Source organism: Pezoporus occidentalis, unplaced genomic scaffold (assembly GCF_034315485.1).
Source record: "Pezoporus occidentalis ecotype Australia unplaced genomic scaffold, CSIRO_AGI_Poc_V1 ctg39, whole genome shotgun sequence".
Lineage (NCBI taxonomy): Eukaryota > Metazoa > Chordata > Aves > Psittaciformes > Psittacidae > Pezoporus > Pezoporus occidentalis.
This window is the reverse complement of record NW_026915713.1, coordinates 8,015,597-8,043,074: the sequence shown is the minus strand read 5'-3', so window position 1 is coordinate 8,043,074 and position 27,478 is coordinate 8,015,597. Positions and strand designations below refer to the sequence as shown.

General features: G+C 41.2%; 1 protein-coding gene across 1 annotated transcript in view; it reads right to left on the bottom strand.

The window, feature by feature from the left end:
• LAMA4 (laminin subunit alpha 4) overlaps positions 1 to 27,478 on the bottom strand; it is a 102,664-nt gene that overhangs the window by 57,752 nt on the left and 17,434 nt on the right. Inside the window, exons 2-4 of the mRNA XM_062632485.1 lie at positions 21,026 to 21,127; positions 7,669 to 7,793; positions 3,583 to 3,663 (exon numbers count right to left, since the gene is read on the bottom strand). Of these exons, the coding sequence (XP_062488469.1) occupies positions 3,583 to 3,663; positions 7,669 to 7,793; positions 21,026 to 21,127 (308 nt within the window). The remainder of the gene's footprint in view (positions 1 to 3,582; positions 3,664 to 7,668; positions 7,794 to 21,025; positions 21,128 to 27,478) is intronic.

Sequence of the window (27,478 nt, the reverse complement as noted above, 5' to 3'; positions counted from 1 at the left end):
ACAGGTTCTGGATGGGGACCTGAGCAAGGTCTTGTCTCCTAAGATATGAACATAGTTAAATCCAGGTTCTGCTATGTCTGAATAATGAAAATATGGGAGATCTGATAAGAGCTTCCAGTTTTGAACTGTTCCTACATTTGCTGATTTATCTATTTTTGTTTTAATAAAGTAATTTCCTCAATTATGCTTTGTTCATGTTCCAGTCTTGAATCCTGCAGAAAAAAACTTTTAAGCATCTTAATATAAAACACTTGGCTGCCTCAAATCCTGCTTTTGCCAATGACAAAGACTCTGTCTCTTTGCAGCACTGCCAGAATCTTTGGTGCAGATCTTATCATATGGGTGACCCAGATGTGAAGAACAAAAGTGTGACCGGGGACTTCTATACACCCCTCAAAGAGCTGTGAATGTGACATTGAGTGCAGAGTGTGTTTTAATTGACTTTGGTGGAGTCAGTCCCCATTCCCATGGGAACTTGAGCAGGCAGTGATGGGTAATGCTACTATTCAGTCATGCCAAGATGAAATTACAGTATTTTCCCAAATTTCAGAATTTCAGTATGTTTTGAAGTTTGATCAAGAACCTCCCCCCTCTGCGGTTTTTTGGGGTTTTATTTTTTGGTTCTCTCTCTTTTTTTTTTTTTTTTTTAATATTCAATTTATTCTGAGCTGTCAACATTTTGAAAAGTTGGTTTTTAATTTTCTGTAGTTAGGTATTTCCCAAATGATCATCTGCCTAATGTGGCCAAGTCACAGAAGCCACTGAGCAGTGCTGGGGCCAGACCAGCATGTTGCTTACCACTACCCAGCTCTGGCTTTCAGCTAGCATCTACTAAAGACTGCATGCTATTCCTATCAGGCCCACAATATCTGCCCTCTCAAGGAGCAGGACAAGGTGATTTTTTTTCTTCTTTTCTGAAATATACCATTCAGCTCACTTGCCAGAGACACAGTTGACGGTTCCTCAGGTCTGCACAAGTGCTGCTTTTTATGACCATCTGACTCACTTTTATTAGCCATATCTCCTCATCTGGAGTAGCTGTCTAAAACAATTAGAAACTTTAAAAGCTGAAAATAAATGTGTCACCTTCACTTTCTCTTTCCCTTTGCTACTCTGTATCTCATAGGGCTGAATTGCACTGATCCTCTTTTAAATAGTTGGTAGCACGAGAAGAGCAGAGGCAACTGAATGGAAACATGTTGCTCCATCTCTGCCCCTTGTGGCCTGAAAAAGAGGAGCCCTGGGGTAAATATCTTTTCCTCTGTTGTATCAATAAATGGCTCTTTGTTGCTAACAACGAATATTTCTTCTCCCATAATAATCTGCTAAATTATCTTTGTTTCATTCTGTAGCCATGTTTGCTTCCTGTAATTATTGGTGAGTAAGAAATTAACTTCCTTTTCCCTGGCAATACCAAAAGAACCTTTTATGTTTATTCACCGTGGACACTAAAGTATCATTAGTTCAGTTCCCTTTTTTAACATTTGGTCATTAACAAAACCTAGATTTCATCCACTACTGCCTTAATGCCTTACTGCTGAAGTCCATGAGCAAGATGATTCATTCCTAAATCTCAAATGGGAAGCTGTTTTTCTCAGTCCTAGCAAAGGCTTTTGTGATTTCACACCACCATTTGCTGGCAAACACGAACTGGATAGGTTTGTGCCAAGCCCCTGGAGTAGCACAGGAAAGCCTCCTACATGAATGCCAGAGGAAGTGGAGCAGATTGCCTCCTGGTGTGCAGCTCTGGAGATCCCACACACACCTCATGGAGGGGTGTCCTGCAGCTCACTGCCCCTTGATGCCTGTCACTGACCGCTGCAGAGAGCTGGGAGGGAGAGCAGTGAGCAGGATGTAGCCTTCTTCCCTGGGGAGATAAGCATCTATGTGGGCTGTGGGGAGGGACAGGGGCAATGTTGAAGATCCCCCAGTCCTCCTGCTAGCATACTGATGGTATTGTAGGTGCCAGTGGGAAGAGGGAGTGGTGGCAGTGCCCAGTAGCAGATATGCAAAGGCAAGGCCTTGCTCTTCAGCGAGTGGACAAGGCACAAGCAATGCATTTCTCTTCAGTCTTTAAAATGTATTTTGATGTTTCTGGCACAAGTGGGACTAGGACCAGGGGTTTACCAGTAGGAAAGTCTTGTTTGTTGCTGCTTGCTACCTACCTCAGCAGTTAGGCAAGGACTTAATATAATGACCAGGACAGGCTGATTTCTTTCTGTAGCTTTTTCTAACCCATCTACAAAGCTTTGCCTTCTATGAGAGAGATGCACTGTGTCAGTCTGTGTAGTGGCTATTTGAAAACAAAGCTGATGCTATTTTCTGCTGTTACTATGCATCTGCTATTCATTTCATAGGATTTAAATTGCTTGTAGTCTAGGTTGACATTTTAATAACCATTAAGAAACCTCACTGACCTTTTAATTGTCTGCATTATCCTTTGTGTATAAATCTGACATTTTGGAAGAACAAAAGAATACAGCCATAGGCCTGGAAGCAAGGGTTTGTTTTTTTTTTTTTTATTTTTGGGCCATCTGTCTAAAGGGCTTTCACTATTGCTGTCACCATGTTAGAGATGCAGAGGCAATATGCTGATGTGTTTGAATCATCTGTAAGGGCAAAAGCCTTCACTCTTTTGTTCATCTTACCTTTTTCATATTGATTTCTCTTTGCATCTTAAGCCTCCCTTTCTCCCTTCTCTGATATTTGCATTCAGTATCACTTGCCCATTAATGATAGGGAACTGAAGTCTTAAATACTTCAGGAGCTTTTAGAGAAAATCAAAATGAGGTGCTCAGGAAGCCATCCTGAACAGCCAGTTTTCATCAGCCGGTGTCTGAGGCAACCTGTGCCCTTCAGTCTTTGTGTTAGAGCTGTTTTAATTTACTGGGCATTCAAGGAAAATTTCTTAATTATAATTGGCCTCTGACATTTGTTGAAGCATTATCCATGTGTGTTCATAGCGAGCAAGATGGCACTCTACAAGATAGGAGAGTAAGTTATATTTCTGCTGTATAGCTCTGTTTATTTGATTACTTTGTTATTTAGAGTATATTTAGTGGAAATTGTTTATGGGCATAAGAGAAAGTTGAAAAGCAACACTGGCCTATAGTTGGGTGTTTAACTTTATTGAGTTACATCTGTGAAGTACATTTAAAATTTAACCAAAAAAGCTGCATCTGCTTATTAAGAATTTGACCAGATGATGGATCTTCTTCTTTGCTTTTGAAAAAATGTATTTAGTAGAAGCCTGCTACATATTTTAAGGCCATGAATGGCCGGGCTGTTTCCGAGTTGTGTTTTGTATTTTGATTTTTAAATTGTATTCCTGTTAGGAAGATTACCACATGAAGGTACACAAAGTCCAAGAACTCAATCAAAACACATCAGTTGTAAATGTCTGTCTTACCCTGACATGGGTAAATTCTTACGGGTTTTAGTAGGGAATGAGATCCTTTAACAGACATGATTCAACCTAATGAAAATACATGCGCAAGCTTTCTCCCACATATGGGAAGATTCCTACAGAGACTTCTGGACTTCAGTATTGTTGACCAGTAAGTCATCCTATTAGTTTCTTACCTTTCACAGTTGGGTCCTGCATAGTTTTCCTTGCAGACACAGCGCACACTTCCACTTTTTCTGTAACAGGAGACTGCAAAGCTGGAATTTCATTAGAATGAATAGTTAGAGTAGCATGTAATGGCAAACACTTGGGAGTATTTCTTTATTACATTATGGCCATTTGCTGTCAGTGTGAACTGTGGCTCTTGGTTACTCGTTAGTGAATAGGTATTCTTGGGCTCTGTTATTCACATTATACCTCTGTTTTAGTCTTTTAAATTGGTGTAGAAAGCTCTAATTAATATCTGGTACCATGGAGCTATATAAGTACAGATATATATGTATAAGGTTTGCTTGCAGTGTAGTTCAGATACACCTACAGGTTTTGATACACATAGTTTAGATAAGGGACTTAGGATAAATGTGTATGTCATGCAGAATTAATTGCATCCTGGGTCTTATTCTAAGGGGTAAAATATTGCTTATGAAAACATTTCAATGAACACTTCAGGAACTGAGATTCTGGAATGGGTGCAGCAGTTGCCTATGCAAATCCTATGGTTTTTCTCAAGTCCAATCTGGAAGTACCAAGTTGTGAGAACTGACCTCATTTGGTGTAACCAAGGCTGTTTTGATATCTCTGAGTAAGCTGGAACGAGTCTGGGGCCTCTTAGACCATCATGGCAAGTAGTGATACTGATTGCAGTAATAGCTTGAGGTGTAATTTTCACTGCCATGATTCAAAATCATGGATTCCCTTATTTCTTATGTTTTCAGGATTTAACAAATGTTTAACTAAATATGAGACCCAAGAAACAGCAGCAGCAGATGTGGAAACTGCAAATTGTATATGCTTCAATCACATGATGGACATGGCTTAAATACATATGCAAGAAAAAGACATACAGATGTTTCCAGTTAGTTTGCAATATGTGTGGGTAAATTCCTGCCAGAACTGGAATGCGAGCAGAGTAGCGAGTGGCAGCAGTTGCCTGCTGCAGGACCGTGGTTGCTAAAATGCAGATCCCGAGTTGTACAATGTTGGGCAGCTGTGGCCAGGTTTTGTCTCTTTCATACAGAAGGACAAAAGGCTCGGAGCCATGGGAAAGGCAGGATCCATGCTTTTTTTTCCCCTTGTTCCAGGAAGGAGCAGCATTGAAAGGTGACAAGAATTCCTGCATAATTTCAATTTCCGCCAGCATTTCTCAGCTGGTTGCAAAACCACGGTCAAATAAATCTGTGTCTGGATGTCTATTGTCTCAAAACATTTTGTATAGCCAGAGAGAACATGAAATGAGACTCTTCTCACAGAACTCACAAATTAACTTCTGTAAAGCTTTTGGGAGAACATATTGAGAAAATCATAACAGTTTAACAGATTTCCGCTTCTTTTTACAGAAGCTAATTCCTTCACGTAGTTGAAAAAATCACATTGTGGATTTAAGATGCGAAATAAGACTGAAGCCTTCCTGAAGTTTTATATTTTTTTTGTGGTCTTTTGGGGAAAAAAAGTTCATATAATTCCCTGGGGTTTGAAAAGAAGTAATATCTGCTGGACTGGGAAGCAGTTTCTATCCTCCTTTTTCATTCCAAAGAAATGATATTAGACTTTATGTGTAATGTCCAAAAATTATTCCAGAGCTTCCCAGAATAGCAGATATGAAGATACTCTGGTCAGAAAATAGAGACACACAGACGAATTCCAAGAAAAAATATGTATCTTGTGAGTCTGTCGGTTTACAGATTTGGTCACTTTGTCCAGCTATTATGAATTTACTGGCTATTTCCAAAGTAAAAACAGAGTACAAACCAACATCCTTTGGATGTTCTTTATTTAAAGCTTGTAATACTTCTCTGCTTTCTGGTAGAGCTACTGTTTTGCTTTAATATAAATGGAGTAGGATTAATGGAGAAAAAAAGAAAAAATAAAGAAAGAACAGTTGTTCTTTCAATTTAGTTGTGCAAGGCTGAATGTTGCTCAATCATTATTATCTGCCTGTTCCAGCTGCAGCTGAAGGCTATGGCTGTGGTCAAGTTCTCTCATGCGAGAAGCTGAACAGGCAATTTCTGCATGTTATTTAAATATGGGTATGAGACAAATTGGGATCGCATATTCTGTTAACTATTGCCTTCAGGGCTTTTCTGAGGGAAAACCCTGAAAAACTGAAGTGGATTTTTGCTGAGGTATTTTTGAGGGGGCTACATATTGCAGAACATAGAATATACTGAGATGGACCCATGAGGATCATCAAGTTCAAGTCTTATACTGCTGCTAATGTTAAAGCATCTGCATTCAGGCTTCTTAAAACTTTTGTCCTCCCTTTCCTGTCCCACACTGCTGTCCTTTTGTGTTCGGGGCTTCCTGATCTCTAGTGGTCTGGAATAAGAGAGCCGTTAAACTTCTAGCAGAAGGGCTAGGGAGCATGCTGAAGCAAGGAACACTCCGTGGCCTCTGCATCCATCTCCCGTAGTGCTGGCAGGGATGACAGCCTGTAGCTCAGGTCCTTGCTGGTCCCACCACACCGAGCCTGGCTGGGCTAGCTGGCTGGGTCCCTACTGTCAGGGACGCTGCTGCAGAGCCTGGTGGGCTGCAGGACTGGGCAGGGGTCTGGGTGAATGCAGACCCAGCCATACTCTGTCAAATCGCACAGTAGGGAGGGCAGACTAGACCTTGCTTGACTGACCATGCTTAATAAAGACTGGGTCTTGTGAGGTAGTGCCTCAGGTATGTGTAGCCCAGGTTGTGGTTGAGAGAACAGCTCCTTACACTAAAGTGTGACCAACGGGTGGAAGAAAACCCCCACAATTTCTTTGCTAAGGAAAAATCGCTGCTTCCAACTGTTGTATTTCTATTTCTGGCATTTACAGCTGCCACTGAAATTGGAGGAAGTGGTCGGCATCATCTGTGAATTCGCTCACTCTTAAGCCTGTCTACATTTGAGCAAAGCCAGGTTCTTCCCTTGTCTCTGGAGGATTTTATCTCTAATCTAGGCAAAGCTGCAGTTTTTCAACAATAGCTGCTCCCCACCCCACAGCCCTCCTCTCATGTCTGCAGCTCACTGAGGAAGCCAAGAGGTAATCTGCAAGAGATTGGCCAGAGTTAGTTTGCTCTGTGGCCACTCTGAGCCCATGCCATTGAGCAGCTGAGCAAAATGCAGCTCATCCCACCTTAAGGCTGTATGAGTAATCCCATAGCAACAGTAAACAAACAGTGAGGAAATTCCCCTTTGCTGAGAAGCCTTGCTGAAAGCAGAATGGGAAATAACACAAGTGGAGTAAGTAGCTCACTAAAAAAAATAGCTTCAACCCAGAGGCAACTATATGCTAGCATCTCCTCTGTGCACTAAAGTGGAATTTGCATAGATGCCTCTCTCCCAGGGGAGGGACCTCAAGCAAGAGAATTTGATAATTTCTTTCAGGTGCACTACTGACATGCCACTAAATGTTTCTAGTAACTGGCCATGGTCTGTAGCTATTTGCTTCTTCTGAAGACACAAAGTATGTAACAGCTGGAGCTCTTTGACTTGGTCTTCTTTTCCTGTCAGGCTTCAGAGTTTCTCACCCAAAGGTAGCTGGCCATCAGCTGAAGAGGAACTGTAGCTTTCACAGGGTCCTCCAGCCCTTTCAGCTGCTACTGTACTAACCAGATCCATCTGCTGTTGACTTAGGAGAGTGGCAGGCTATGCTTTTTTTTTTTCTTTATGGTTGGTTTTACCCTCCAGAGGTCACGGATTGATCTTTCTGTCTTTGAGCTATATACATCCCTGATGCCATCTTCTGTGGGAATTGGTCTTTAAGGGATTCTTAAGAGTAACCAGACAGCTGAATAGTCTCTCATACATAAAAGAGGGTGGACTTGAATTTGGTCAAATATTTTCTGCTCCCTCTTGGTAAGAACTGATATGAGCACTTAAGGATATTTTGCACCTTCTAAATGAAATGCTGTTTCCTGTGGTTTTGTGAGCAGCTGGTAGTCCTCTTATTTTCCCCCAGTTGTCAGGGACTGCAGCCCTTGCCTCCTGCATCCAGGAAGCAATGCTGACCCCACCTCGGAAACGGGCGAAGCCAGCCCAAATCAAAGAGAAACAAAGACCCTTTACTTACTTGGCAAGTGCTGGCAGGGGACAGGGGCAGGGCTGGCAGAATGTGGGGACTCCTCTGACAACATCACCAATAAAGCCATCCGGACATTGCTCGCAGTGCTGTCCTGTTGTGTTTCTCTGGCAGTCCTTCAGTAGAAACAGAGAATGAGTGGAAAAAGTTAAACGGAGGTGCTGCTGAAGTCAGAATGAAATAATTTAGCTGAAGACCTGGCCAAGCAGAATAGAGGCAGATGCCAGACCCCGACCCTTCAAGGCATTGACAGAGGCAGGCAAACCAGCTAGCACTGCTGCAAATAAAAATACTATAAATTATCACACTGGCTAGCTAGCAAATGTTGGCAAGGTGCGGTGCAGGACAAAACAGATACACATGCCTGCCAGGTGCTGAAGCAGAAGCTCCACTGCCTGTTGTCAGAGATGTCAGAGGTATTCAGGTGTAGCTGGCAGCCCTGTTTTGAATTGCATATGCTAGCAGAAAAGATTCCTTTCACTGAAACCAAACCAAAGAATATCTGCTGGTAAATACTATCAGCAGATTTCAGTGTAGGTACAAATTTCAGCATAGCTTCTTCTTGGACTTTGATGACTGGAAAAGAGCATTGGGGAAATCTGCCTTCAAGGGGTGATACACCAGTGTCTCTGATGCTTTTTTCCTAAGATGAGTAGTGTTACAGCATGAAGGGATGTGTTACTACTACTCCTTGTCCTCAGCCTTAAAGAAGGTCCTCTTAATGGAGGGAAGAAGCAGGAGACTTTTATAAGTGGCCTTTCTATAAGATACAGGGCAACAGTGTGCAGTGTCACTCATTTTACAAGCAAGTTTCATCTCCACAATTTAATGTTTATGAGGAAATATGCTTCTTCATGCTGAGGCAAATCAGCCACCAGCTGATATTGTTGGAGCTCCGTGGAAGTAAATCAAGGTGTGGTAATTCTTGCAGTGCATGTGTTCCAAAATATTTCATGATGCTAGGTACAAAACTGCACCTCTCAGATAATATTTTTGATTAAAAAAGTCAAGATTTGCTGTAAGCAATTCTAAATAGAATTTTCAAGTCCTGCTACATCTTTTGGTTTACTAATAGACACACTTAGATGCCACAGATTATGTGGGCTTTTCCCTAGGCACATGTCAAGGCAGTGGTTGACTGTTGCTGAGTGTGTGAACCATGCTCCTGCACACTGCAGGACTCCTGCAGACTCCTGTCCTGCTTTCCACTTCAACAAAATAATAAGAAGTTGTCATCAAAACCCCGCGACCCTCCAAATTCTATCTATCTATATGTCTCACTAAATGAGGAGTAGGAAGGGTGCAGAAGTCCTTCCCTTTCTTGCAGCTGTGCAATGAGTTTTGCAATGTTCCTAAATGAGAACTCTGCAGCTACACCGCTTTGTACTGATACAGTACACATGCAAACAGCTATGAGAGGCTTGAGGCAACAAGGAGTCAGCTCCATGGCAGAAATATGTGGAGAACTACTCTGTCAGTGCATATTAGCTGTTGTTTTGGGTTAGTACGCTTGATTCTTTCCTCTTCTGACCTACAAACAGTGGATCATGGAAACTGCAGACTGATAGATATGATTTCCATCCCTGGTAGGATGACAGTGTGTATAATAAAGAAGATCTCCTAGTACATGACTAAGCATAATCTGATTCAGGAGCTTCTGCTTCCCCAACTTGCTGTATAGTGGTGCAAATAAGCAAGGGTATGAAGTGGAACCAGAAGATATAACACACCTGGACTTTCAGAAAAGCCAACTAAATTGTCAGGGGACTTGGAGAAATTTCCTTTTAGGAACTGAAAGCTGATAAAGGCTAGGAAGCAAAGGGCATGATGCAACGGTCACTTTTCAGACAAGTGAAGTGTTACTATTTGTGTCACCTAGGTGAGAAACTAGGAGAGAAACTGTTTCTGAGACCAGTTTTCACAGAATCACAGAATCCTAAGGGTTGGAAGGGACCTCAAAAGATCATCTAGTCCAACCCTCCTGCAAGAGCAGGGTAACCTAGAGTACATCACACAGGAACTTGTCCAGGTGGACCTTGAATATCTCCAATGTAGGAGACTCCACAACCCCCCTGGGCAACCTGTTCCAGTGCTCTGTCACTCTCACAGTAAAGAAATTTTTCCTGATGTTCACATGGAACCTCCTATGCTCCAGTTTACACCCATTGCCCCTTGTCCTATCACTGCACATCACTGAAAAAAACCTAGCTCCATCATCCTGACACTCACCCTTTACGTATTTGTAAACATTGATGAGGTCACCCCTCAGTCTCCTCTTCTCCAAGATGAAGAGTCCCAGCTCCCTCAGCCTCTCCTCATAAGGGAGATGTTCCATTCCCTTAATCATCTTTGTGGCTCTGCGCTGGACTCTTTCAAGCAATTCCCTGTCCTTCTTGAACTGAGGGGCCCAGAACTGGACACAATATTCCAGATGCGGCCTCACCAAGGCAGAGTAGAGGGGGAGGAGAACCTCTCTTGACCTACTAACCACACCCTTTCTAATGCACCCTAGGATGCCATTGGCCTTCTTGGCCACAAGGGCACATTGCTGGCTCATGGTCATCCTCCTATCCACCAGGACCCCCAGGTCCCTTTCCCCTTCACTACTGTCCAGCAGGTCAGCCCCCAACCTGTACTGGTGCATCGGGTTGTTCTTCCCCAGATGCAAGACTCTACACTTGCCCTTGTTGAATTTCATCAAGTTCCTCTCTGCCCAACTCTCCAGCCTATCCAGGTCTCGCTGAATGACAACACAGCCATCTGGTGTGTCAGCCACTCCTCCCAGTTTAGTATCACCAGCAAACTTGCTGAGGGTACATTCAGTTCCCTCATCCAGGTCATTGATGAAAATATTAAACAGCAGTGGTCCCAGCACCGACCCCTGAGGGACTACACTAGTCACAGACCTCCAGCTAGATTCTGTCTCATTGACAACAACTCTCTGCCTTCTTCCTTCCAACCAGTTCTTGATCCACCTCACTACCTGATCATCAAGCCCACACTTCCTTAGCTTATCTATGAGGATGCTGTGGGAGACGGTATCAAATGCCTTACTGAAATCAAGAAAAAACACATCTACCGCTCTACCATCATCCATCCACCTAGTTACTTGCTCACAGAAGGCTATAAGGTTGGTCAAACATGACTTCCCCTTGGTAAGGCCATGTTGGCTGCTCTTAATGACCCCCTCATCCTTGATATGCCTAGAGATGGTGTCAAGAATAAGTCGTTCCATCACCTTTCCAGGGATGGAGGTAAGGCTGACCGGTCTATAATTACCCGGGTCCTCCTTCTTTCCCTTCTTATAGACCGACGTGACATTTGCCATCCTCCAATCCTCAGGCACCTCACCTGTTTCCCACGACTTACCAAAGATGATGGAGAGTGGCTCAGCAATGACCTCCGCCAGCTCCCTCAGCATCCATGGGTGTATTCCATCCGGACCCATCGATTTATAGATGTCCAGATTACTTAACTGATCCCTAACCCAATCCTCATCTACCAAAGCAAACTCCTCCTTTATCCTGACTCCTTCCGGGGCTATAGGAATCTGGGTCCCCCGGGGAGAGTCTGCAGGAGTAAAGACAAAGGCAAAGAAGGCATTCAACACCTCTGCCTTCTTTATATCCTCTGTCTCCAGGGCACCCACCTCATTCAGCAGTGGGCCTATACTGCTTCTTGTGTTAGTTTTATTCGCTATGTATTTGAGGAAGCCCTTTCTATTGTCCTTGACCTGACTTGCCAGATTAAGTTCCAAGTTTTGGTTGGTATTCACCAGTGTCTTACAAACAGAGACCAGAAATGCTAAAGCTGCTCAGCTGGGAGAGAAAGGCTGGCAGCAGGGTGTGTTTGGGTGATGTAAAATTGCAAAATTAGTGAATAAGCTGAGTGCAGAACAGTAGCTCACCCAGTTCCTGCAATACAGGAGCTGAGGGACACTGACTTGAAAAGGTGCTTCCCTACACAGAAGGTAAGAAATTTCTGCAAGTTGCTGTCAGGAGCTGACAGTATTTGTGGTGACAAAAGGGCAAATTCATGGGCAACAGATTCATAAACGGGTATTAAAAAGACTCAGGAGGTATGTGCCCTCTAACATACCCTAATTAAGCAATTGTGTATGCTAGTGGAGTATGAAATGGAGACTTCAGGAATGGGCCAGGTTAGGTGCCCTCCCCAAACAGCATCTCCTATTGCCACCACTGGAGACCCAATATGGGCTGCAGAGACTTTTGGCTGAGCCCTGCCTGGGAGCTCAGAGTTGGTGCGGTTGGTGGGAAATGACAGTGGTGCCACAGTTTATTTTCCAGCAGTCATTTAATCCCATCACAGAGGTTGCTGTCCTGTCAGCAGCTGGCATTTCCTGGAATAACAGGAAACCTGGGAGTGGGATTTCAGGAGCACTCACAGCAGGAGGGACCTCACCAGCATGGGGCAAGGGGCACCTTGGCTTCTCTGTGGCTGGAACTTCTTCAGCAGCACCAGGTTGGGGTTGGGTGAGCTCAGCTTACTAGTGTTTTACCTGAGCCAGTCCCTGCAGATTTGAAACTCACTTTTAACTCCAAACATGGTGTGTTCTTTGAAGAAGAGAGTGAGGAGAGAGGCATGTGATCAGCAAATGCATTTATTGAGAATAGATAGTGAAGTTTCACTTGCACAGGCATTGCTAAATCTGGATATTGTAACTGTGATTAAGTGGCAGAATCCTGTCCTGGCAATGCTGATATTTTGGGGTTTTTTTTGTTTTTTTCCTAAGTCTGTGTCCAGATATCATCAATCTGCATTGCAAAGTGTTATTTTAGTAAAGGATATTCACCCTTATGAAAACACATCTGATTCTTTTTAGCCAATCTTCCTTATTTGAGTTCCATTAATTCCATTCCATTCCCCAGCTATTACTCATTAGTTTAGCTCAGACCTTTTTTGATTGTAGAAGACTTTGCTTGTCTTGCTGTATGTTTTATAGTCATTGCACAGCAATTATTTATTTCTGCGAGGCTGTGATTTGGCAAGAGATCTCTACAGCAAATGGAATATGATAAGGAAAGGAAAAAAGTTAATTTCTTTTTCCGTGGATCTTTAGATGAGGCACTAGTAGTTGTAGAGTTTATCTCTACACCTTTAGGTGGTTTTCCATAGTAATATTTGCTGTAAAGAAGAGAGTACAGAAAACCAGAGAGTTATTTTAACTAAAATGCTCTAAAATGAGAGAATACGGAAAACTTGACTAGAACAGAGAGGAGGAGGAGGAAAGAAACTTGTTGAGAGCAGAGAAATTGAGGACAAATGAGGGCAGAGTAGCAGGCAGCTGCTGTGGATATGCCCACATGTCACACTCCTCACTGGCCAGAGTGCACTAACCGTGAGGGTCATGGTGTGATGCAGTTTTAAACATAGTTTGCATTTGCCATTGTTCAATGAAAAAGTGATGTTAATGTACCACAAGAGAGAGATGAGTGTGAAGCCACTGAGTGCTCAAAGAGAAAGAGCAGTTCTGAGTCTGAAGCACTGGCAGAGGCCTCAGGTGGGCTGCATTCAGTAGCAGCCTTCATCACACTCTTTGTTTGAGCAATGCAATTCAATTCATCTCTCGTGTCCTCAGCTCTCCAAACAACACATGGGTATTATCAGAGTAAATCTGCTACTGGTTTCCAAAGCTCAGATACTACTGGGATGAAAAGAGCAGGGCAGCAAATGATGCTCCTTAAATCTGCAGTGTTTTGCATCTTCTAAACTGAAGGGAAGTGCTAAAATGCTCTTTTACCCTAAAGATTCTGCTAGCTGAGTACTTGAGACACTTTAGTGATTATGCAAAAGTGGATTTATTCAGAACTCCTGTGGTTTTTTAGTATTATATTTTTACAGTGATAAAAACATGTTCCTATATTTTATGTTCCATTAGCTTGCATCTCCAACAAGATTACTGACATCAGGAAGCCTGGGAGACACCTTTGAAGGCAGGGAGGACACCCTTTCTGAAGCTCATGGGTGAATCTCAGTACTGGGTGGCACTGAATTGGTAGTACAATAAAGGTGTTTTACTTCTAAATGGATCACTTTTGACAGAGAAATAATGAGGAATTTAAAAATGAAATTCCATTTGTGGTGATTTTTTGTGAAACGGGATTTTAAGTAAGTGCCTTGCTGTGGGAATTTAAAGGGCTATTCTTGGTCCTGGTATTCATACATGTGTTAGAATGAAAGGTGTCATTTATGGTTGATGTTATAAATCGGACTATGTATGGCATTACTCACATCCTTCACTGCCTCAGTGGTTCATTCAAATGTATTCACGAAATTTTAGAAATATGTTTACTGACACTGGTATCTACTTTCTCAAATAAAGAAATGCAATCTATAGTTTTCATTTTGGTTTCCTTTGAAAAACAAGGAATACTGAAGTAAAAATATCTAGAAAATATGGAGTGACATCAAAAACAGAAGTTTAGCAGAAAACTGCTTTCTGTCTTTGTACAGAACAGAATGAGATGTGGTAAAGGTCACGGAAACAGGTACAACTATACAGCTAGAAGTATCACAACTAGGCTTTATAATACTTTTTTAAACTGTTTCAAATTACAGTAAGTTAAAATTATAAGATCAATGCTTTCATATGCCCACGTTAATATAACCTTTATTTTCATAAAGCAACAATCAATGGACATGTCAGCTTCAGAGGAAGCAATTGAATATAATAGCAGCCTGGATTCTATACGAATCTGCAGTATATAATCATTCAGCCATTGGCACATCAGCAGCAGCTTGTCAAATGACAGAGGGGCTGGAGTGTATTTTCCTGTGTTAGAAAATGCCTTACTGGTCTTACTACTTGTCTCTCGCAATCAGGATGAGCATTTCTACCTGGCCCTTACTGTAGCTATACTTTACATGCATGAAAAGCACAGGAAAAGATGCTGTGGGGGATTTATTTGAGAATGATTGTCAGCACTGAGCTCATTAACTCCTCTGCTTGGAAAAATAAAGCTGGAACCGCTGTTCTGAGACCACATAGCACTTCATGTGGTGTGGGTCTGCTCAGTAAATACACTTGTGCAAAAATGATCATTAAAAGTTTGTTGATTCTCTTGTGGTAGTGGTACTAGTACAAGTTTAAGAGCACAAGACAAACATTCTTTTCCATGAATGAATATAACTGAAAATCTGAGAGGTGGAAATCTGACCCACCTTAGTTTAGAATCCTGAACTTTAAGAGAGCTCCTTCTGATGGTCTTCAAAAGACCAGCTTCATTACACGTGCCATTTAGGCCGTTCTAGGGAAACTGTTTCATCAGATGACTAACAGTACCCTCTAAAAGTAAAAAAAAACAGGACCTGCCACAGTGTGGTGCAGAGCATCTGTGTTAGGTATCTACTGTTGGATGGTGTGGAGACTCTCCAGGGCCAACCAAAAGTTAATACTCATCGCTTCCTCTGGTGAAGTTAGTACAACAAAACAAAACCCCCAAACCCTAGGGTCTTAAATATTATCTGTGAAATCTGGAAGTGTCCTCAAACCCTGGTTAGGAATTCTGAATATCAATTTTCAGCTGAAAACAGTCATTGTTACACCGGAGCAGGAACTGCTGGGTTTTGCTTTGGGTTTGTTTCTTTTCTCACTTCTTGTTCTTCAGAGAGATAGTCTTCTAACAACTGTTACTGGAGAAAGATTACATAAGGATATATACATCACATAGGTAAAGAGATGCAAGTAGTTTACATTGCTGTGCAGTCTGTGTGTATTTATTGCTGGGCCAGTGGAGGTTGGCCTGAGGCGTAATACCTGGATGTAGATTTATATTTCCCCAAATATGGGAGATGCTGGTTACAGAGCTACATAGCATGCCAGAGCTCATTGCTGTCCCAAAATAATAACAGTAAAAAGAGCACTTCAGCATAATGGAATGAAAGCCAGGAGATGTACATGTTTTATCTTTTTCATCTCTGTGATTTATGATTTCAGGCCTTCTCTCTCCAGCCACTGTGGATGAGATGCAATGTTAATTTTCAGAATATCTAATGGAAGAAGGAGATGAGGCACTAAAAGGAAACACTGATCGCTGTGCAGCTTTTACTAAAGTAGACAACTGTCAACCTTAAAATAATAAGAATAGCAACAAAACTTGATTCCTGATCCAGTTTGGGTCAACATACCCCCTCCCTCTGTGTCAAAGTTTTGGTTTGTAGAACTTGTCCTGTATTCATGAGTGAAGTGGGAGCTGATGTCTTGCCAAAGCAACCTGGCCCTCTACTTTCTCAATCAATCACTTATCTTAGCTAACTGTGGGAAACGCAGCTGAGCAGGCGTGAGAGCCACAGCAGCCCTTCCTCGCAGCCTTGGTCAGAATTCCTACATGCCTCTTTCACAGGCTGCATGGGGAATGGAAACAAAATTAGGGATCAGTGTTGCAAGTTTTCAACAGCAAACCAGTTAGGACAACAAATATTAAGTTTAAGCGTAGCTAAGAAGGAGGGAAATGTCTGTATCTGAGAAAATGAATCTATTAAAAGAAGTAATGCTTTTGACAACTGCTGCATGCTAAAAGCTCTGCACAAGGGTTGCCTTTCAGCACCAGACTGTTGTAGTTCTGGTTAGCTTTCTAACCTATAGATAGATATAGTCTGTTTTATAGAAAGAAACAGTGAGCTGTAAGCTGCAAGGCTCTTCATGAAGCCAGAAGTACCTAATAAGCTGGCAAGTTTTGCTAGCTCCCTGCTGCTTTTTGCTCGTGCTTGATGGATGGTTGTAGATCTACTGGCGATTGTCCAGACCTGCCTTGGCAGTCATGTGGAAGATATTATCCTCTTGGGCAGAACTGCCAAATCCATTCCAACCTTTCCACTCAGCTGTAAACCCAAATGTTTCAACACAAATCACTTGCATGACAATACTCTCTATTGTAAAAAAATCCATAAAAGGCTGGAAAGGATACCAGTGAATTTATCCTCTCCACTGTTATGATGCTTTGGTCTTTCTTCTTCCAAAAAGGTTTTATTAATTTATTTATTTATTTACTTCTTTACGAGTAGTCATTGGATGTCTTATATACGTACTGATCAGATACACAGGACTGTGATGATAACAAAGCACTTAGGGATTTTTAGGTATGCACCAACAGATTTACCCTTCAGCTTCTGCTGTAGTGCTTTTTCAGGATTACTTATTTGGGTGTATGTGTTTTACATGCATTTATGACGTTCTGACCTCTATTAACATTAGAAACCTCCGAAAGGACACTGATAACTCATCCCAACAAAAACTTTGTCTGGATAGCCAGCTTTTTTAAATCCTTTCAACCTTTCAATCCAGTTTACTGTGTTTATCTGCAGTCACTGCTATAGTACATTGCAGCCACCTCAAGCAACTTACTTTTCTAATGTATGCAATCAATTTTTTTTAGTATGGAGAAGCCCTGCCCATTGTACTTGTTGCACATGATATGAGGGCTCATAGTTGTATATAAGATGTTTCACCTTCATATGCCACTTGTTTCAGAGTTGGCCATATCAACCACTCTGATGCTCTACTCAGCTGACAAGTCATTTGAAGCCTATTCCCATGTCTGAATTTTTAAATATTGAACCCTCAGTGGAGGTGTTGTAAAGAACTAGCTCAGCTGTAGGTTGCTGGAGGGGTAGAGCCTAGCGTATGATGAAGGAGGCAAAACATTCCCTTAATTTCTTCATGTCTTCCTATGTTATTAGGGGCAAAATCAGACAGTCTTTATGCAGGAGAAATGCACATCACTGTGTCTGCAGATTGCCAGTTGTAGCTGTTACAGTTTCACCTAGTTAACGCCACATATACCAAGCAAGTTTCCAAAATCAAGGCCCTGAAAATGGTCTTTCTTTTCTTCTCTTAGCTGGGATTGATAAAGTTACATTAAAAGTCTAAAGTCTGAAATCTGTACAAAGAATTCGTGTTTCTTCCTCTACTAGCCTTTACATGCATCACAAGTTAGTGTCTTTAATATTAAGCATTATTTGACATCTTTATTGTATTACATCATAAATTGAGCTTACAATGTGCTGGCTGCTCTTCTAACACTTGGGTGATTTTCTGTACTAAGGAAAATGGACCTAGTGGCTCTTCAGTTTTAATCACAAGACCGCATGATTAATCTGTGAACCAGTTCTATGTGGACATCTATGCAAGAAAGGCTCTGTCTGCAATAATTTCTTCTGTCTGGTTACCCAGTGAGATTGTTGATGCATTAATTGTGCCATTCAATAAGCTTTTAAAGACTTGTGGATCTGATTTACAGTCTGTGAATAAGCTGAGAGAAGTTTTGAAACAGAACCCAAAGATAGATACTTATGTCAGCAGAAATTAAAGATGTGAGTACTTTACCCTAAGGCATAGTTAATAGGGGTTTAATTTTATTTGATTTGAAATTCAGGGCAGAGGCCAATGAAAGTTTCATTAATTTGTATGCTGTGGGAACTACATTTGCCAAATTGATTTGGGAGATTTGCATAAAATGATGGTCTTAGAGCACTGCATGGAGTCAGACCCTTATTTTCATCTCTTCTGAAGTAGAGTTCTTTTTCATTTTCATACTGCTTTGTTCATTTATTCAGTTCTTATAGCTCAGTTATTACTTAAACTATAAAGAACAACTATCTACCAACTGAACAAAATGTTGTTATTACTTTCAAGACAACAGTCTTCCTTCATTGTTGGAAGATTTGACTTTAAAAAAATATTCTTTTCCCCCATGTTTAAATTATTGCATAGTGTAAATAAACATGCAAACACAGAAACTTTTAACCTGGGGAACATCAGTTCTTCTAAAGGTCTTTTGCTAAACACATTCTGTAACATCTGTGAGTCATGATTAGCATAACGTGGTGTCAGTGGAGAGTCCATAAGTGATAAAACACTGTTGCATCTCAGAAGCAGGGAGATAGCAGCTCTATACTGATTGAAACAGAGGATGACAACAACAATATGGGATTAATATAGATTTTTTTTTAAACAACCTACTAAAAACTAACTGAATGCAGAAAGTCTTGTCTTACTATCAGGTGTGGTGGTTACCACTGCAGGAATTATTGGAGTAATTTGCCTAAAAATGTGAGGACTGAGAAAATAATGAGCTCTCCAATATCCTATGGTCCCATCCCATTGCAGAAACTCCTAGCCATGTAGGTACCTACTCCTTCCTGTCCCAGTGTCAGCCACAGTAGGCTTTGCCTAGTTCCGTTCCTGTGCTTCTTAAGGAAGGCTGCTTTGTCCACCGACTCTAATGCAAATCACGTTATCAAACATCAAGTCTCCTTTTCTGAACTTATTTGCATTCATTCATCCAACATGCTGCTTCCTGCTGTAATTCAGGTTACAACTTTCTTTCCATGAGCTTTTCTCCTCCAAGGCTTTCTCAGTCACATTTTGCAGTTTACCAATTTCATCGGTCTTCCAATCTTCCCTGAAAAATTCCAAATGCTCAGAAATGTCCTGTTACTGCAGTAGCCATGGGCATCTCTGGTTCTGTTGTATGCTATCAAACCTTCAAAATCCCTTTTCATTCTTCTCTTTCCTTGCACCAGACTCTTTCCCTTTTTCTTTCACTCTTATTTCACTTAGATGTTTGACTCTTTATTCAGAAGTAAATGGCCAGAGCTTAATAGCTTAGTAAGTCAGACAGATAAGCCATCAAATGGCTTATTTGAACTCAAGTAGTGAACCAGGGTTTAGCTCTTAGTTTTGTTCTTTACTACCTGGCTGGTTCTGAGGGTTTATTATTCTGCAGAAATATCAGCCAGTCACGTATACTTTCGGATTATTTCCTGCTGATACAGCAACTTTGATTTTGTTGTTTTTTTTTGTTGTTGTTGTTTTTTTTTTCCCTTACCATTTTCCTTATTTTTGTAGAAGATAGGAAACAAATCTTCTGTTGTGTTTGTAAACTGAGGATATAGGCACTTCCGACCTCATATATTCTACTTCAGAAAATCTCTGGTCACCAGAGTCCGCAGAAGCAGACATTTGTCAAGCTCTCTCTCTTGTTGCTAAGTCTTCCCTTGGAAATTTCCTCTTGGCATGTTTGTCACTGGACACTAAGGGGACAATCATCTCATGAGCAAAAGCTTTGTGTATGTGAAAGAGAATAGCTGGGAATGGCTGGTAGTGTAGAATCACATTTAGAAATTTAATATAAAAATACTAAGCCAATATGTGTTCTGCAGAAACCAGCCAATCCTAAGCACGCTACACTGGCCAAGCCATAATAATAAGTGGCTGAACAGCTGCACTGTCTTCCTCCCACAGAAATAAAAATGATAGGAAATACGCCATGGAGCATGACTCTATGTATTTGTATTACAGAAAACTTGATAGAGGCTGCAACGATGCAAAGTATGAGAATATTATCAGGCCATTTTATTAAGAAGCAAACTGAGGGCAAAGTTTTATGACTTGTCAAAAGTAACACATGGCAGAGCAAGGAGCTCTGAGCTCTACTTTTGCTTTACAAGCCTGTAAAGAGCACACAAATACCTAGCTCTTGCTACGTGGATTAGAAACATGACACTATCAGCTTCCATCCTTTTTTTAGTGTATTATTGCTCTGATTACAAGCTAGTAATTGTGATTAATTTTGCTGGACTGGTATTTGCTCTCGAGCTACAAGGGATCAACTACTAATACTAACTCATAAGCTTTCTGTATGAGCTGATACTGAGTCTGAGCATATGGGAAATTATAATACTACCTTGGAGTTCAATATGCTCTTCCCGTAGTGTATTATTTCAGCCTTCTCATGTGGTTTCTTTGCAGCAGAAGGCTGCCATGCAGCAGAATTACTATGGATAATGCATTTGTATACAGTCACTCACCATTGTAAACTGTTTATATGATATACAGCACTGTATTCATAAAGGGGAGAATAAAAAGTGTTTTAGTTTATATATGATTTCTTCAGAGGTATACAAAACTCTTTCCATATTTCTGATGGACTAAAAGTTTTCCCCAGCATACTGACCCTCACAAATATTACATGCAGGAAACGTTTTGAATCTACAGAGATAATTTAAGTAAGTGAGAATGAAATTTGGCCAGGATAATCTTATTAATGTATTGATCTTGGCCATGCTTATGATTGCACTTCAGCAAAAAGCCCCTGTAGTACAGACAGTGCTTTTGCTGTGTATTGAAACTGAGCACTGGTGTTAATAGAAGAGTCAGATCCTGGATTCTTGGGTTTGCCTGGGAAGTATTTCCTTCAAGCAAAGCCTCACTCAAGAGTGAAAGAAAGTGAAAGGGTTCATGCTATTATTGAAAAAAAAAAAAAAGAACAGAAAAAAGATACTGTTACTCAGTGAGGGACCAGCAGAGAACACAAGAACTCCTTACCACACAGATTCCAGATCCATCAAGGCATCTGTTTGCATTACCATTACAGTTGCAAGGAGAGCATTTTCCTGAGTTGGTACGGTAAAATCCTTCTTGGCATTCCTGCAATGAGAAAATAAAAATAAAGTATTTCCTATGCATGCATACTGGGGAGTTAGGTTTGGCTGATAGGCAGGGGAAAGCAAGAATTACAACAGTCAGGTCTCCCCAGAGCACAGCGCACAACCTCATCATAGCAGACCACACACACACATGCTGCTGAACTTGAATCTGTTCTTTCATTCCCTGCCTTTGTGCTTGTTTTTTTTCCTACAGTATTTAAGCTGTCAACATTCCTACCTGTGTCCTGCCCCTGGCCTGCAATGGGTGCCCCTCTGCAGGTGAGGACCTGGTTTTAATTCTTAATGCATTTTGTACCAGAGGATGAGTTAACTAGAAGTGATGTTCCTTATTCAGTAAAGAAAGTGTATTCATAGGAAAATAATAGATTTTCTAAAAAAAAAGAATAGCTTTATAAAATTTATTTTGCATGAAAGCTTTGATGAGCTTTGGATGAAGAGCCTAGAGGAGGCAGAAACATATATGCAATCTCTCCCACTTATTTATTATGTTGCATGAGAAATGATTGAACTGTTGTGTCTCCCAGGGACTGATTATTTCCTGGAATGACAACAGGCACATCTCACCAGCCTCACAACCAGCCAGCCAGCTAGCCAGCCAGCCATGCTTTGATGATAGCCTTTCACAGCAGCCAGCCAGCTTCCATTCAGAAGAGCATTTTCTTGTTATTTCTTAGATGTGTGTCTGTGCCTGGTGTATATAGTTTAATACTTTTGATGATTTAAAGAACTTACTGAAATTAAACAAAAACTTGTAAGTATTTATGTCACCTTTTTAATACTAGCAGAGCAATAATACAAGGAATCAGAAACACAGACAAAGCTATTAAGATGTCCCTCTAAGACTGGAAAATAAAAAGAAAATGAAAGAGCATGGCTGTTGTTTGATATGTTTGTGTAAATTCTTGTTCTCCACTGAGGAACTTCTACTTACTCTGCAAAGCTGGCAAGACACGCACAGGTTGACCTCAGGAGCAGCCTGTCATGCAGTCAGCAAATGCTCGCCCTATGCAGTCTCCCTGGATCACATGTGTTATATTAGATCCATGCAGATTCATGGATTTTTGGATCCTAATCCTTTTACCATGTTTAACTCTTGAAACATTGTCGCAGAGCTGCTGTGAAGGCTCTAGCATATCATATATTTGGAAACTGTGTACCACACCCTGTTTCTGCTAGCATTTACAAGCGCTGTCCCTGAGGTGGCTGTCAGACCCTGAGATACACCAGACTGTCTCTACAGCACTTTATGTATTCTGTGGCTCTTGAGGACACTTATCTTTGCAAAAAGTGGGAAAAGTGGAACTCAGGCGAATCAGAAAGGTATGATCCTTCTTGCTTTTTTATGAGCTATGAGGTTTCTTATTATATTGTACAGATCTCATTAGGGTTAGATTTCCTTTATATCTACCTCTTCCTCATTTTCCTGGGTTGTCCTGGAATAAAGGATGATTTCTTTTCTGCACTGAGCTAACCACTGCTTCCTGTACCTACTGTAAGCTATGTCATGAACAGCAGTTCTACAATATCAAATGCAGCGCTGTGCAGTGATACCTCCACTAGCTGCAAAAACTAGTCTGAGTAGTACTGCTAAATAGCCCTCCTGGTGGCTGTGACTATTTAACCCTGGCTCAGTGCCATGTCCATATGGCTTCTGGGACCTGAACTTGGACATCTGCGCAGTTCTGCAGTTATAGCTGTGGAGGCTTGGGTAGCAAAAGCCAACAATCCTGAGATTCATCTGCATGTTAACTTCCATTCTCAAGGGTGACTAGACACTCCCATCCAGCTAGATAAGCTGCTTGTTTAGAAAAGAGTGTATCTTAAGAGATGAACAACAACGAGCTTTAAAAATTAGGTTTACAAATAAATCATAAATCAAATCTTATGCTAGAGATCTCTGAGAAGCTGAGATGAACATAAATGGAAATCTCAGTTGTCTTTACCATTCTTATAGACAATATTTTATCTGGTTTGCTTTGGAAACATTTTCTTAGATAATAGCTCCTAGGAGGAAAAGCCTTCATACCATAGCCACTTTGAGACCGCAGAAATACTATTTGTACTGCTTATTTCTTTCAGTTGTTTAGTCTTAACACCGAGCTGTAGGACTGGCATCCACCAGACTAAGGATTTCAGCTGAGTGATTATGCCACATGCTGTGGAAGGGAGACAGTTTCTAAATTGAAAACAGATTCTTATCCCAGTGTCCGTCTTGGCAATATTTCTCCCCACCCATGCAGATCTAAGGCATGTTATATTCTTTGATGCCCCTCAATTAGTGGGTGGTCGTAGCTGCTCCATTAGTGTCTGCCCAAAAGCTTCCTTGGTTTTTCAGGTCTAAGCAGAATTACTTTTTACTTAATGGCCTTGAATATGAACAATGAAAATGAGTATGTGTAGAGTGGTCTATGTAAGTCCTTCAGTAAGTCATAAAGATCATCACCTTCATACTTCAACTAAGGGTATGCCTGCACTGTAGCCATAAGTGATCTTTCATCTAGTCCACTCACGCAACAGTAAGAGGTTAGGTGCAGGTCAGTGCAACTTTGCTGGTACCAGCTGTATGGGCAGGGTTGTACTGTATTTGCTGAAGTCCACTGGGAACCAGTTTAACCCCTATCTAAGCAGACATACTTCCCAGTTCCTCAAAACATCTACCTCACTTTTGGCTGCCTCTGCTATTCTTCCTGTCAGAGCCCCTCTTGAAAGTGAGATACAGGATCCTAAGAAACCTAGGTATTTTTTGGCAACATTTTTCTCCCCTCCTTATTCAATTCATCACAAAAAATCAGAAGGTGTGGATGCTCACTATTTTGATACAGTATTTTAAATCATGAGTTACATCAGTTTAAACCAGAAATGAGGTATTGACAATCCATGCTATGATGGAAGTGGGGTTGAGGGGAAAATGAGATCCAGATTGTTTGTTTCGGGTTCAGAAGTTTTCTCAGGCATTCTCAGTTATTCTGATATATTTCTGTTGCTCCTTGCCCTAATAGTGATAATGGAGTGCTCGGTTAGTTGTTCCAGGGCATGAGCCAACACTGTATTTATAAAAAGAAGTGTGAGAGTGTTGAGCTAATTGAGGGATTCAAATGGCTGAATGTTCTCTGAGCACAACATAATGGCACACAAAGCACAAACAGGTCTGGAACAAAATGGAAATACCCTCCCTGAAAAATCGTTATGTAGGCAATTGAGTGAGGAACATTTCCGTCCACTGTCTGTTTCTGAATGGTGAAGACAATTAGTAGGCCAAAATGTTAGGTCTGTATTAGCAATTATGTCTTCACAATTATTAGATTTTTTTTTGCACAAGGGACAGTGTTTTTTCCAGTTCAAGCTGAAAAGTCCAATCTAATGTGAACCTTGCTGAGCTGTTGAAAATCTTTTATGTTCATGGTACATTTATTCCCCCCCTCCCTTACATCTGGATTTAATTATTGCATTTCTTAAAAACAAGAACCAGCTGCAGTGCTGAAAACACTGTGGAGCCCATAGTCAAATTCTGTTTCTTCAGACACTTCTGCTGGTATGAGTGCAAGATGGGACTGAAAATGGAAGACAATCCACATTGAGTATGAGTTTACTCCCATATTACATTCAAGCAGTTCCACCAGTTTCATTGCAGCTGCTCCTGATCCACATCTGCATAATTGAGGGTAGAATCAGGTCCCCATTCCTCCCCTGCCACCAGCTAACAATAGTGGTGCAGCCATCCCAGGGTACGTATGTTTGCTTTTCCCAAAAGAAGAATGCTGTGCTAGTAACATGCACAGAACGTTGTCTGTGATTGTATCTGCCTCAGCCAACTGAAGAAGGGCAAAGCATGGTTTCAGGTGCTGTCTTCCAATCATCCATACTGACTGATGGTTCATCTTCTGCCTTCATTTTGCTCTTTGACAGATTGCGATTTTCCTGACAATGTCCAGGCATGGCTCAGAGCATAGCATTGGTTAGGATGTGTTCCCCCAAAGCAGTCTATATGGGACTGCTATTTGCTGGGCAAACAAGGAGAAAACTTCAGCACATGGACCTGGGCTGTGTTATGCTACTTGGCTAGAAGGTCCCCACTCTGCTTTATTCAGTAATTCAGATGTAGCCATGGACTCTCTGATCTAATGGTAAGAAAATATGGCGTATTTCTTTAGTTAGTACTGGAACTTGTGACTTTCCTGTGAATATATGAACCCACAAAGGGTCTCTTTCTTCCATAGTAAAAGGCTCCCTTGGATCCACACCAGTGTTTATTATTCCCAGAGTTTTCTCTTGAGTGCTGGGGTACATGAAGGGATGTGGATTCAGGGTTAACTGGTCGACATTAAGACATTTCAGCCTTTGTTACATTCATTATACTCACGCCTACCAGTCTTGGGCCAGGAATCTCATTACATCTGATCTAAAACAAACACAGAAGAAAAAGATGATGCTTGCCTCCAGGACTTCTGCAAAAGAGAGGACAGCTGGTGCATTTGGGGAACGGAATCTGAAGAACAGCACTCAAAGTAGCAGCCACAGCACATAAGCTGCCAAGTCATTGACAAGTTTAGTGTCAGCTGACTTGGTTGTAGCTGACCAACAGTGTTATGCTCTTTGCTGCTAGAGATAGAAACAAAAGGTGTACTTCCTTCCAGGTCTGAGAAGGATCCTTACTGGGCTAGCATGGATGTTCAGACATGAGAGCAAAGATCAAACATCATGATATCACTTAGCAGATTCTCACTTCAAAGGTCTGTTCAGGGTAGTAGAAGTGATTGCTGCCCAGGCAGAGTTTAATTCTATAAACTCATGGACTTGTGACGAAATGAAAATTATCTGAATTAACCTAATAGCTCAAACCTATGTGCAAAAATACAAACAAGTTCTATCCCATAGCATAAACAACAGTACTTTAGAAGGGTGATTTTTGATGTGAAGAGGCAAAAATATTTTTGTAGTTTCTGACAGCCCTCCCCCACAACTTCTTCATATACCAAGAGGTTAGAGTGATGACTGTAGCATAATATGTGGCATGCTACTCAAGTCATAGTAACTGTTCCCAATAATGCTCTTTTAGCCTTCACTGGAAGAGAATTAAATTATTTCTCATTGCCTGTCATCTGGTGATGGTGGAGAACATACACAGATAATTACCTCTGGCTAAGCTGACATACTGCAGCTTATTCACCTGCTTTATCTTAATGGGGTAGCGAGTTCATTGGACACATCATTTCATTTTGAAAGGATTTTTGTGTATTCAAGTTTCCAGTTTTCTGCAGTTTGATCTGCTCTATAAAGGTCCTAAAAGTATGTCAAAAGACATACGCTTAAGGGAGTCTTAGTGTGAGAACTGTGAAGTCTGGTGTGACAGGCTACCTCTCAATTGAAACATCTATGGAGAACCGTGACATGTATTGTGAATTGCTTGCATAATAATATTTATCACTTGGCATAGGTTGAGCAACAGTTTCAGGACCCTCAGAGGTCCCCACTGTCTCAGGACCCTCAGAAGTCCCCACTGTCTCTTATGGAGTGTAAGAATTAAATAAAGAAAACACTACTTGAACATTATCAAGCTTCTCCTTAGAGTCCAGGGAACAGAAATTAGAAAAAAACATTGCTTCTCTGATATAACAGGCATGATATCAACCACAGATACCTGTAAAAGTAGGACACATGAATAAATAAAGGCCAAGTTTTCAATGCATTGATAAAAAAAAATAATCCGACAGATGAGTGGAGCAATATCTCTTCTGGCAGCTTTGCAATAAGGTGTAATGAGTTTCTGGAAGGAGTGGTTTAGCCAAACACAATTTTAGGGCTCATCAGAATACTAATTCCCTGAAACTCTGCATCCTTTGCTCTACAGGGCTGTGTGAATACTCTAAACATCCTCCACTCACTTTAAAATGCTTGTGTCTAAAAGAGAAACCAGTCTTCTCAAAGTGCATGGCATTGCCATGGAAAAACAACAGCCCTCTGCTTGCTTAGGTTAGCAAACCTAAACATGTTTGCTTTTGTTTATTTTTCTTTTAATGAGCAGTATCTGGAATTGGCAGCCACAGTTCTGAGCCCTTTTTAGAGATTGTTTGCTTAGGCCAACTTGAGATAAATAGCCTACTGCCCTTCCTAAAAATAAAGACATTTTCTTGCTTGACTATCTCCCAGTACTTTCATTTATGTAATTATTTATTGGAAATCAGAACATTAAAGAAAAAAGTCTGACAGATCAGTCCTCTTCTGTACATTTGATGCTATTTCAATTTCTCTGGTTTCCTTAGAATAGGTAAGGCTCTTTTCTGAAGAGATTCCTGGTCTCTATCAGCTACAGTGCTGTCCTCACTTCCAGAAG